Genomic DNA, 12,505 nt, shown 5'->3' with positions numbered 1-12,505 from the left:
GAAGGACGCTATCGCATCATCCATGTAGACATGTTTGCTGACGACTTCTGCAGCTAAAGGAAATTCATCAGCATTCCTCCGTGCATGTTCTTTCAAGACGAACTGTGCCACAAAAGGCGCTGCAGCATTGCCGAAGATCCAGCGTTTGGCTTCATAGACGGTAGGTTCCTCATCTGTCTTCATGTTTCGCCACAATACGCGATGAAACTTCTGGTCTTCAGCCGCCAGTTCGACTTGGAGGAACATCTCACGGACATCCCCAACAAGCGCGACTGGGTGCTGGCGAAATCCGACGAGAGTTTCGATGAGGTCACTGTACAGTGATGGTCCTGGCAGGAGCTGTGAGTTCAGACTCCTTCCTCGGAACTGGGCTGCCGCGTCGTACACAATGCGAATCTTGGTTGTTGCCTTGTCTTCACGTATGACTGGGAAGTGAGGAAGAAACCATTCCTTTTTCCCACTGTCCGATCTTTGCTTGGCAGGAACTTTAGTCATGTATCCTTTCCGAACGTAGTCCTCCAAAATCTCGTGATACTTTGATGCTAGATCAACTCCTTGACGACGGAGAGAGTTTTCCAGCCGCACGAGTCGGTGTAGCACAGCTTCGTAGTTGCTGCTCAGCTCTGGTTCCTTCTCGCGCCATGGGACCGCCACTTGATAGCGAGTTCCTGTTTTCTTCAGAGATTCTTCAGCTTTCTTGACTGCCAGCCTCTCTTCACATGATAGCAGGTTGGCTTCAGATGTCTTCACTTCAAGGAGTTCTATGTCCGTCATTGCCTTCATCGCTTGGAGTTCCTCAGAAAGTCGCTTATCCACCAGGTGAGTCCGCAGCGTACGTGCAGTGTTCGTCATGCTCTTCAGCTTTTCCAGCTCATACGACTCACCACTCAGCTCCGCTTCACCGATGCAGCCAAAGGCTGTCCATCCCAGTGGCGTCAACACGGCGACCGGGCTTGTTTTGTCTCCAGAAATCGTCTTGATAGGCACGAAGATCGGCATGGTTTCAGCACTGAGACCAATCAGCAAATCTACGCCATCACCTGTCATCTTGGGGAATGGAACGTTTGTCATGTGAGGCCAGTGCTGCTTGATGTCCTCCCATTTCGAACAAACGGAGGCACCTTCCAGGCTGGGAATTACGTTTACGTCCAGCGACGCCTGAAAACTACTATGCAGTGATGATATCTCGACAGAGCCTGACATCATGCTGACGTCGTTTCTGCCGCTAACAGTGCCAAGCTCAAAGTGTACTTCTTCGCCTTTCAGGCCCAGTTCATCAGCAGCAGCCTGGCTGAGAAAGCTGGCGTCCGAACATGGATCCAGTAGTGCATTCAGCTTTAGGGAACGATTTTGGCACCGTACGACTACTGGAGCCGTTTGGAACGCGATCTTGCCGTTTTTCTTCTCAGGATCCAAGGATGCGACGTTGAAACTTGTACCAGGGGTGACTCCACTTCCTTCCGAGTTCCCTGGAGTTTCCACGCTGATGTGCTCTTGAGCCGTCCGTGGTATGAATTCTCGTGCTTGATGATTCATCTGCTGGCGACTCCCTTGCACCCGCTTCCCTGTTTCTGATTCGGCATGACGTGGCTTTTCACTCCCATTGGCATGCAAGAGGCTGTGGTGGGTTCCTCCGCATCCTTCTATACTGCACCCAGGAAACTTCCGGCAGTTCATCCCTCGGTGTTTTCCAGCTAGGCATCTGAAGCATATTCCTTCACTTTTGCAGAAGCCGTATCGTCTGGCCACATCCCAGCTTTGCAGTTCAGCGCAGCTTTCAGTAGGGTGTTCCGCCTGACACACCCAGCAGCTCGGTCTGCTGGTTGGACGACTCGGCTGTTTCCGGGAAGAAAATGTCTTTTTCTGTCCACGACTCGTTTTGAACGTCGGCACATTTCTCTCCTTGCTTGAAGTAGTGGTTTCCTTTGCCTTTTTCTCCCACATTGCCTCTTCAGCCAACCAATTGGCAAATACTTCAAAACTGTCTTGCCGGCCCACGGTACTGAGCCATCTGTGGTAGTTTTTAATGTAGGAGTGGTGTAACTTTTCCGATACCAGCATGTAGAAAGCTGACACTTCTGACAGGTCACCCTCCGAGCCACTTTCTTTGAGACAGGTGACGAGACTCAGTATTTTGTCAGAGTATTCTTCCAGTCTTTTGGTGTCGTTTTCGTCTATCTTCGGGTAGCTTCGAATTTCGTTCATCTCGCTCCTTACTCGCCTTTCCCATCCACCGTATTTTTTCTCCAGCTCTTCTCTTGCCTTTGTGTATCCTGATTCAGTCAACCGGTAGCGTTCTACTATCCGAAGAGGGTCGCCACTTAAACTATTTTTCAGATACACCATCTTAAGTTCCGCTGAAACGTTAGCGTTGCCCACAAACGCGTCGAAAATCGCACACCAATCACTGTATCCTTTGTGGCCATCAAAGTTGGGCAGTTCGGGTGGCTTGATTCCTTTTATGGCTGTTTCATTTGTTCCATGATGATTCTGACTTTTTTCTCGTTCTTTCCTTCCGTCACTTTTTTCTTGTTCTGCCTCTACACTGGTTTCTGCAGCGGAACTGTTCTTTTCACAATCGATGTTTTCTGTCAATGCTCTTCTAATGTATTTGCTTGTGACATTCACCGACTCTTGAACGCTAGCTTCCACGCTGTGATACATCTCCCACAAGGGGCCCGATTGCACTTCACCACCGTTTGTTTCCTCCCAGATCGCTTCCACCACATCCAGTAGTTCACCGGCCTGTTCTCCGAGTTGGCTAGTAATCGCTTGCAGCTCTGCTACTGATGGGCTTTGGCTTCCAATTAGATCATTTAACTTGCTCTCACTCATACGAATTTCCTTCAGAATCCGTTGTTTTGTTCTCATTTTGCTCTCTGGCTTCTGTCTGTCCATAGCTTCTTCATTCGATGGATTAGCCATTCTGCGCGGCTTTCTCATGTCTGGGTCACATGCACCAGGATGTTCTAAATGAATCTGTATATAACCTCGCGTTGTGTATTATCTTAACATCTTAACGATATTTCTTAAGAAGTGATACTTTACTTAATTCTTAATGCTGCTTCAAAACACCACAGTTGCTCGGTTCCAACTCCTTTTATTGCTCTTCTCGTATTTTCACTTCGCGAGATATGCGCCTCGCGCTATGCCTGCTACTCATCCTCGTCTACAGGGTGTAATTTTTATAGAGGGGTTGGTGAGTAAGTGGGGAGGGGAAGAGTGAGATGTGTGCCGGGGCAGGATGGTGGGGAAGGGTGGTTAGTAAGTGGGGAGGGGAAGAGTGAGGTGTGTGCCGGGGCAGGGCGGTGGGGAAGGGTGGTAAGTAAGTGGGGAGGGGAAGAGTGAGGTGTGTGCCGGGGCAGGGTGGTGGGGAAGGGTGGTTAGTAAGTGGGGAGGGGAAGAGTGAGGTGTGTGCCGGGGCAGGGCGGTTAGTAAGTGGGGAGGGGAAGACTGGGGTGTGTGCCGGGGCAGGGCGGTGGGGAAGGGCGGTTAGTAAGTGGGGAGGGGAAGATTGAGGTGTGTGCCGGGGCAGGGTGGTGGGGATGGGGCTCACGGGGGTATAACCGGAAGAGTAGGCGCCATCGGATTGGTGCGGGTGAGCCGTAGCTATGTAAATATGCAATTGAAGCAACTGATTTTGACATGCAGAAATGTGTGTCAGTTAGCCCGGGTGATAATAACCAGCTTGCACCAAAAACCTTACTCCAGTCAGTATGCGATCCCCGTGTCACGGACACATGCAGCCCCCCCCCCCTGCGCCGCTCGTATAGGGCCGCTGGGCGCTGACACAGACCCTCCCCGTGCCGCTGACACAGCACTCCCCGTGCCGTTGACAGTGACAGTTCCTTCCCGTGCCGCTGACAGTCCCCTCCCCGTGCCGCTGACACAGCCCTCCCCGTGCCGCTGACAGTGACAGTTCCTCCCCGTGCCACTGACAGTGACAGTCCCTCCCCGTGCCGCTGACACAACCTCCCCGCGCCTCCCCCAGAGGTGCCGCTGAACGGTGGTGACGAGCCGGAGCCCATCAGGCGGGAGGCGGCGCCGGCCGAGCCGTGAGCCGAGGCCGAGCCTGGCTACCAGACGCCGCCTCTGCGAGCTTCCCGGCGCGCGCACGATCTGATCTCCCTTCGGTAAATCGGTGGCCGGTCCAAGACAGGCAGAGCCGGCGGCCTTTATGAACAAACGCGCAACGAAAGCGTCAGATCTGGTGGAGTTCTTTTACAGATCTGACGAAGAAATCTCAGATTTATATTGTGAACGAATCGAAGTACGTTTTCTGGGAGGGATTTCTCATATATGAGATCTTCGGGAGATTAAAGAGGCCTTTCTATATGTTGATCGATTCCTATGGCCAAAGTCGATCTCGGAAAGTGAGTTTTCGAAGGTAACTGGTGTGATTTAAAAAGACTGGGATTGACCGGCGTCGGGAACTCAACAAAACGCCTGTTATTCGCCATGTCACTGCCGTACGTAAATCCGTCGAGCCAGCGTTGGCTGCGTTTCGCGCGCGTTTGGTTTTAACCAGTCTGAGGCGGCCGCGCCCGGTGCCGGTCCGAGCGCTGTCGGAGGTCCAGCCTCTGTGTGTGTCTGTGTGTGTGTGCGGGTCCGGTGTGAGAGCGTGTGACGTGAGTCCACCAGAGTGGTGACGCTGGAGCGACAGAGCCACCTAGTGGCTGACGAGACGCGGTGGGCCAGTCCCTCTGCTCGAGCTGACGACGTGTGACGGGGCGCGGCGGCGGCTACCGGCAGCCGCAGTCACTGACGCGGCAGAGGCTGCCGGTAGCCGTCCCCGGACCGATGGCTTGTCGTACTGTGCCTGGTCCGCGCATGAGAGCTTCTTTTCGTGACGTGCGTTCATATGAGTGTGGGCCGGGCTGCGGCCCAGTATAATACTCCCCCTCCCTGGAACCTGTGCCGCGGGGCGACCCTCTGTCCTTGGTTCGTCTATCTCCCCGCCGGCCACATTTCTGCGCTGTGCGCTCCCACTGATCCACTATCGGCTGCTCCTGGACAGGCTGCTACGGACCTCCAGCCCTGTGTACTCTGTACCCACCCTCAGTGGTTTCCTCGCCACCGGCACCCCCTATCTGTATCTGTTCGTCCAGCGGTGACTAGTACCGTGATGCCTTCGACTAACTAGTCCCTTGACTAGTTTCTTTTTGCACGGTTTTTATGATATGGTGTGAAGTGTCGCACGGCACCGATGGAGTGTTGATCTCCCGCGGGAGTATACATACTCCGACCCCGTGGAGACCGAGTCTCCGACCCCCCTGGAGTGCCCCCCCCCCCCCACACACACACACACTGGGAGTATACTCCCACCCCGCGGAGACGAGTTTCCGACTCCCTTTGAGTGCCCTCTCCCTCCCCCTCCCCGGGAGTATACTCTTACCCCACGGAGAGACGAGTCTCTGACCCCCCTGGAGTGTCCCCCCCCCCCACTGGGAGTATACTCCTACCCCGCGGAGAGACGAGTCTCTGACCCCCTGGAGTCCCCCCACACTGTGAGTTTACTCCTACCCTGCGGAGACGAGTCTCTGACCCCCTGGAGTGCCTCCCCCCACTCGGAGTATACTCCCACCCCACGGAGAGACGAGTCTCCGACCCCCTTTGAGTGCCCCCCCCCCCCCCCACACACACACACTGGGAGTATACTCCCACCCCGCGGAGAGACGAGTCTCCGAACCCACGTTAGAGCTTCTCAAGTCGCCGTCGACTGCCTTTGGGCTTTTGTTTGTAACGCATGTGCTTTCACCCACGGGCTAGAGTTGTGTAGTGGACCGGGCGTAGCGGGCTGTAGGCTGGTGCTGGCGGGCGGGCGGGAGTGCTTCAACCTAGTACCTGGATGTACCTGCTTCACCAAATCACCGGCGGTGGTGGCTCACCGCTTTGCTAATGTTTTTTTTTTTTTACGCAATGTGCCGGCAGACTATGCGCGCCTTGAGTCGCTTTTGTTGCCATGCCGTGTGTGTATTAATGAGCCATTGTAACCACTTTTTGCCCAGGTCGGCAATCGTGGAGGGAGTGTTTTCCTGCATTAACAGAGACAATATTACGAGGAGACCGTTTTCCGCCGTTTGTCTTTGTGTTGGAGCGGCAGTGCAGCTCGGTAGTCGGTAGTGTGGCTGAACTGGTGACGGAGGATGGGGAGGGGAGGGGAGTGATTGGGTTGGAGCAGTGGGGATGGCAGACGGTAGGCTCTGCCGCTTGAGGACGTCCTGACGCATGGTGGTGAATGGAGGCCCAAGTCCGGCACTGTCTCCCAGTGACACTTCAGACGGGATCAAGCAAAACTAGCTCTTCGCAATCGTCCATACCGACCAACATCGAGCTGCCACCGTCAACTGAGCTGCTGGTAGGTTTCCCTAGTGATGTCTAGTCCGGCAGGACCACCACCTAGCTAACCTAGCTAGCGTGGCTCGCGGTCTGTCGCAGCTGGGGGCCCGTTACGGATTGCCTCAATATTCCCTTTACTGCTATTGCCTACCACCTACCTTCCACTGGGCTCCTTGTCCTTACTATTGGCCCAGCCCAGTGGCCAGTGTCATTCATGCATGGCCCGGTGACGGTCCCGTGTTCCCCGACTGCGAACAATGCAATAGCATGCGGCGGGCCGTTCAGCTTCAAGCTTGGTTCGTAAAATTTCCTGGATCAGGTGCTCTGAAGAGCTGCCAAGGTGTATTTGGAAGCAATACATTCCTGGCGCAGTAATGACAATGTGGCGCAGTAAATGCAACGTATTTTATATCGCCTTGGTAAATGGCAGGGAGGCACCGGTTCTGACGTCACACGAAAATATCAGTCGGCTGGTTGTGGCACTGCCCCCTGCCGGCGCGACTGTGCTGCCACCTAGCTAAGCCTAGTCAGCCTAGGACGGGACGGTTTTACTTTTTCTCGTCGAGTGGGGCAGCTTGCGACGACACTCGGTCGACATAGCTGTGCTGCAACATACCCCAGGTTCGGAGTCTCTCGGACAGCCAATCCTGTTCCATAACCACAGCTAAGTCCCCGCTGACCTTAACCAGGATTGGCCGCACGACGTTGAATCTTCGTAGTTCGAGAGACACCGAACCCGCGGATAGTCTGTCGAAGCCTTGGCGGCTGAAGAAAGGCCAGACATATCTCACTTGATTTTGGCGTGGCCAGCCTCACTTCTGTAGTTTTGCTTCACAGCATTCCACGTCCTATTGAGTTTCCGGTTGCGTAGTACACGACCACGTTCAGAAACTTGATGTCTTTTAGATACATCACGCAATGACAAACTTTTGGCAGCATTTACATTTGTTGCCTGCATATTTTGGTGAGGAAAAATCACTATCGCAGTAGTACAATCAAGACATACCACAAAGGATCAGAGCTAAAGCAGCATTATTAATCAAAAGTGTATTGTATTGATCACCAGCATGTTCGTAAAATAAAATACATCACGAATAAAGATGACAACCAAACCGGACCAGGACACTTATGACAAACATGAACGCTAAAGTGGCAACACAAATGAAAGAGAGAAGATGAATCTGCCCTTCGCAATCGTTAACCTAAAATAAAACTTCAAATATACAACAGACTTCTGTGCATTAAAAGAACATGAATATACTCGCTTTGACGTCGACACATAATGGGAACATCCTGCCGGCCCAGCGCGCCCGCCTTCGAGTAGGAAATGGCAGCGGCCGCAGAAGTGGCCAACAGATACATTGTTCGTCACGCCACCTGCACTGAAACGTACCAGCTATTTAATCGTGAAATGTAGCTAGCCATCCAAAAATGTTGCACTACACCAGCACTACCGCACAGTTAGCAGATAGGTACGGACCGCAGGTCCTGGTCTTTGTCTCTTCCGAGTACGGTCTCCAGACCGGCCACCAGCGCCACCATCTCCGCGCGGTAGCTATAGCACAACTCTCCGGCCGTAGTTCCTCGACCTCTTCGTCCAGCCAGACCAGCACGGCTCCCGCCCAGCGCCTGAAGACTCCGCCCTCCACAGGTCCGTCCGTCCAAAGCCGGACAGCACACAGGGGCAGGAACGCGAGGTGCAGCGTAGCCATGCTTTCCCTTTCCGCCGCCGTGGCCCCAGCCCGGATCGGGCACACGTCCAACCGGAAGGTGACGCCAGCCGTCTGTTGCCACGGTGGGATTCTCGCTCTCGCCCAGGCCTGGCGGCCTCGCAATCTCCAGCCTCGGACCGAAGGCAGGCGCGCCGGTGCCGAGGCCTCGGCGGTCGCGCGCAGGGGGTCCCCTGATGGCAGACCCAGCGCCCTCCCCAGCAGCCTGGCAGCCAGCGTCCAGCTTCTCTCCTCCATCGGAGAAAGTCGGGCTTCCGCCATTAGTGCGTGGCACAGTGTTGAGCGTGGACACAGGTGATGATGCGGCCGCCTCCCGCAGTCCTCGCTCCAGGAGATTCACGTGCGAGGGGGCGGCCGCCGGCAGCCACGCGACGGCAGCGTGTTCGAGCGTCCCTCGGACGTAACCGATTGACCACCGTACTAAGGGCACCCTCGTCTAGGCCCCACCTATTCAACCAGGTTGACGGCGCCGTAGCCGTCAGAACCTGGTGATCACTCGAGCCACGCCACAGAGCTCACGCCTCAAAGCGGTTGGCTCTCCGGTCCTCGGCATCCGGCATCCGCAGTGATTTGGCGTAGCCAGGGCACGTGAGATGCTGGCCTCAGTCATAACCGGAAAGCCTGTAAAAAAAAAAACAATATGTGATTGACAAATGGAAATATATTGTATGCATATAGTTGAGAAATCATGACGCACACTGCATTGTGACAGTAGATAGTTAAGTGTGATTGGCAGAGGAGGGACTTATTGTAATAAAACAATAAACAATTGAGGCATTGATTTGATTTTGTAGGTAGCTAGTACCTACCCTTCTCATATGAATCTGGATGATTTGTACCATTAAGAAAAAGAAAACATAGGCGGCCTAGGATCGGGAAGGGGATGTCCCCACTTTTCAGTTATGCTAAAAATAAAATATTTATTTTTCATTTAAATTCAAAACTAACAGCAAGAAATTGTTCGGCAAGGTGAGATAAGCACGAAACTGTAAAGAATTTGTTCATAGGGGTATTGGGGTTCCCACAAAGTGACATTGAAGTTCTCTGCCCCCCTCCCCCCACACTTTACGTGAGGTTCCTGCGCCCATGGAAAAAACACATTGCATTATGTGCATCAACACTTAACCCTTGCACTTAGAGAGGGCCACAAAGCCCACTATAAAGCCCACAAGACACCACCTGAAATCAAAACATGACAAATGATAGCATGTAGGCACCTGACCTACTATAACCTACTGAACCAAACATACCCCGTATATCAATATGTATGTGTAGATAAAGTATGAATGGTAGGTTTATACCAAGGCTGTTTAGTAGGTTGTAGGCATGCTGAAAGGATGAAAGATGGGTATTTGTTAAAAAATATCTGATCTACAGTTCATATGAATATGCAACATGGGGTCCAGACTGGAAAAAAAATACACGTTAAAGGGACCCTCCCACCTTAACATTAGTTTTGAGTTGAGATAGCCAAGTTTGCGGCCAGGCTCAGAAACCACCATTTATCCTGGTCGCAACCCCCGCAGCTTTATGGTGTTCAAGAAATTTCTTCCCTTTACTTGCAGGGTGGGACCAGCGTGGTCCCTATCTCTTAACCATTACGGGAGTCTGATGACGTCATCAGGCTTTCGAACGTCCGTTAAATGTTTGACTAAAACGTTTTGTAGCACGCGGTGGTATATGCTGCTTTGCGCGCAACAAATGCCGCACTTTCAAATAAAGTCGCTAGGAACAGCGGAGATCCCAAAAAGTAAACAAAAGTAAAAGTCTAATATCTTGAAAACCGGTGAATATTTTTCGATGAAATTTGGTAGATATTCGTTTTTGCTCTTTCTGAACCGGGCGACATCACTTTCATGCCAATTCATTAACTTTTTTGAAGGTGGGAGGGTCCCTTTAAGCCGAATATGTCCGGCGTAGTGGCGGGATTGCGCCGAAAATTTAAGCGCACGTCCGGCGTAACTTCGCATGCGCCGAATTCAGCGCATGGCGGCGGACGAATTTTTCGGTGCAGGGCGGTCGCATAATTTTTTGGCGAAAACAGTCACCGAATTTATGCGGTACGCTGGTCAATCTAGCAGCAGATTCGCCCCGTGGGCAGCTCTGGAGAGGTTGCGGGACGAGACGTCCCCGCCCCGGTCGTCGCGTGCTCGAACTGGCGAGCCGCCCTGAGTCTACTCAGCGGAGGAACGGCCGCCCAGGTGAGGCCTCAACCTTCGGCGTAGAGATAGGCATGGAAAACCTTGTTGAACGTCGCCAAGCGTCGTTAAGCAATAGCAGTGGGTTCCTGCCCACTGCAGTATCGAGGGGAATGAGAGCGTGGACGATCTGGCAAAACTAGCGGCCGCCCTGCCCTCAAACGCTCGATCGCTGACCAGGGCGGTTCATTGTGCGGCCTCGCATCAGTGGCGCGACAACTGCTCAGAATCACTATTCAAGCCACTCCTCGGGAGCACGCCGCCGCTCCCTCTCCCCGGAGAGGACCGAGAGGATGCCATTTCGGTGCACCAGATGAGGGCGGGCCACCGGGGCCAGCTCGCTCCAATACGGCACCGAATCGGCTGTCTCCACCCCGCCGCGTGTCAGCAGTGCCCAGACAAGCGGTGCCCAGCGGCGCTCTGCACCGTGAGCCGAGAAGAGGCTGATGTGCCGGAGCACGTGCTGCTCCGCTGCCGGGCCCTCGCTGGCTCCCACCGAGGTATTGGGTTTACGTGGAAATAAAAACTAATTCGGACGCTCAAACATGGGATAGTGTACAAAGCCCCGAAACACTCTGCCTGGTTGATATAGCCTTGATCAGTATATGTGCACATGTGCTTTATATGAAAAGGGCTTAATTTTCGCACAAATAGGCACCTAATTTTTGGCGCAAATCACTCAGAAATTTCGGCGCAAAATCCCTTGCGCCGAATTTCGGCGCAAGATAGTCTCACGGGCATCCGGCATGGTGTATGGATATTTTCCAGTCTGGCATGGGGTTAGCCGTTAGGTAAGGTTTGATTTTTGTTTTGTATTTGTATCACATGTAAATATCATATCTGGATTCAGGATGTCAAATAGTGCAAGAATGTACAAAATGTATGCCTGAAAAGTGAATCACTCTTTCTGAACATTTACCTACTAAAAGTGGTAGTTTAGTACGCAAAGGTTAGGCTAGGGTAGATGATGTTTTTTTATCTTCACCATAGTTTATCTACACAGTAACCGAGAAACCCTCGTCCAGACATAGCAATAGGTAGGCATGGCAAATCATCAAAAAGTTAATATTTTCTGCTCATCAGCATTTGACCAAAATAAGGGTTCTAGCATGTCTGGTTATTTCAGGTTATGTTAGGTTATATGAGGGTGAGGTTAAACTTTAATAAGCTCTAAGACATATATACGGGCTTCATCTGAGGTTAATATTGAGCTAGGGGTCTGGGTACCCACCTTCCTGTCAGGCCATGATACTTGACACACCATCCTGCTATCTGAGGCGGCCCAGGAACCAGCTCAAGCAATTACAATGAAAGTCAACAGTCGTGCGGGCATTACACCACTCCTCATTAAAATATATCAAGTAATTAGTTAATGACGATAATCCCGCCACCACAAATCTTATGAAACGCATCAACATTGACCTTTGATATTCCGAAAAGAAATATCCATAACACTGAACTCTATAATGATCCATAATGATTTAAAGCGAACGTGTTCTTACGCAGCTGTGACATAAGCTGCGCATACGAAAAACACCCGCTAGACCAATTGATGGCGAATAAACCTGTTGATGAAGAAATACTTGTCTCCCATTGGTCTGTGAACACAATCTGCAGGAAACGCAGCTTAAACTACAGTAAAATTTTGCAGGAAAATCTGCAGAAAGTAAGAAAAATGCAATTTAAACATATTTAGCCAATGAGTCTGGCCAATCTGTTGATATATTCCGATAGATATTGAGCACGATCAGTCATTTTGAAAGAATTACGGTCCGACTCTCTTTATTTTTAAGGCAATGACGCATAATATGATTATTGAAAAATTGACAAATATATTTTCTTGGAGGGAAAAGTGGGACTAGCGTCAAGTTAAAAATCAAAATTAATACACTGATCGAGACCTCGCTTTCAAAAGTATATATCAGTGCATTTTCGCATCGAATCTCTCTCAATCATGAACAAACTTGGGCAAAAACAGCAAGATTGCCTGTTTTGTCAATACACACATTTTCATATTTGGGGGCAATTTTAAAGTCGATGGCCAATGTTTTCAAAGCCAACATTTACACAGGAAAAAATACAGCTATTTTTCTTCCAAATTCATTCATTTGTAGAGTCCGACTCTCTCTTGTTTTCTCGCAGTTTCCGTTGTGCTCTGAGAGAAACGATCATGTGTATCATAAGCGTTTGGCTCACTTCAAGACGGCAGAATTTGCACTTGCATTTTCTGCTGTGTGG

General features: G+C 51.6%; 1 protein-coding gene and 1 long non-coding RNA gene across 3 annotated transcripts in view; one reads left to right on the top strand and one right to left on the bottom strand.

Moving 5' to 3' along the window:
* The window catches only part of LOC122384988 (protein wntless-like), a 32,248-nt gene extending 26,174 nt beyond the window's left edge, over positions 1-6,074 (top strand). The window contains exons 12-13 of one of the 2 annotated variants that reach the window (XR_006257130.1): positions 3,992-4,726; positions 4,781-6,074. Coding sequence is in view for 1 of the 2 variants with exons in the window: in XM_043372957.1 (XP_043228892.1) it covers positions 3,992-4,059 (68 nt within the window). In the remaining variant the exon portion in view is untranslated. Of the gene's footprint in view, positions 1-3,991 lie in introns of both variants that reach the window. The other variant, XM_043372957.1, reaches the window with a different exon arrangement.
* Positions 6,075-7,224: 1,150 nt separating this feature from the next.
* LOC122384945 lies at positions 7,225-12,258 on the bottom strand. The gene is made up of 2 exons (XR_006257124.1): positions 11,499-12,258; positions 7,225-8,690 (listed from the first exon to the last, which is right to left on the bottom strand). It is a non-coding gene; the product is annotated as an uncharacterized LOC122384945 (long non-coding RNA).
* Positions 12,259-12,505: the final 247 nt, after the last annotated feature.

The sequence above is a fragment of the Amphibalanus amphitrite genome, unplaced genomic scaffold, assembly GCF_019059575.1.
Source record: "Amphibalanus amphitrite isolate SeventyFive unplaced genomic scaffold, NRLGWU_Aamphi_draft 000001F_arrow, whole genome shotgun sequence".
In the NCBI taxonomy this organism is placed as follows: Eukaryota; Metazoa; Arthropoda; class Thecostraca; order Balanomorpha; family Balanidae; genus Amphibalanus; species Amphibalanus amphitrite.
The sequence above is the reverse complement of the archived record's forward strand: the minus strand, read 5'-3'. Positions and strand labels throughout refer to the sequence as shown.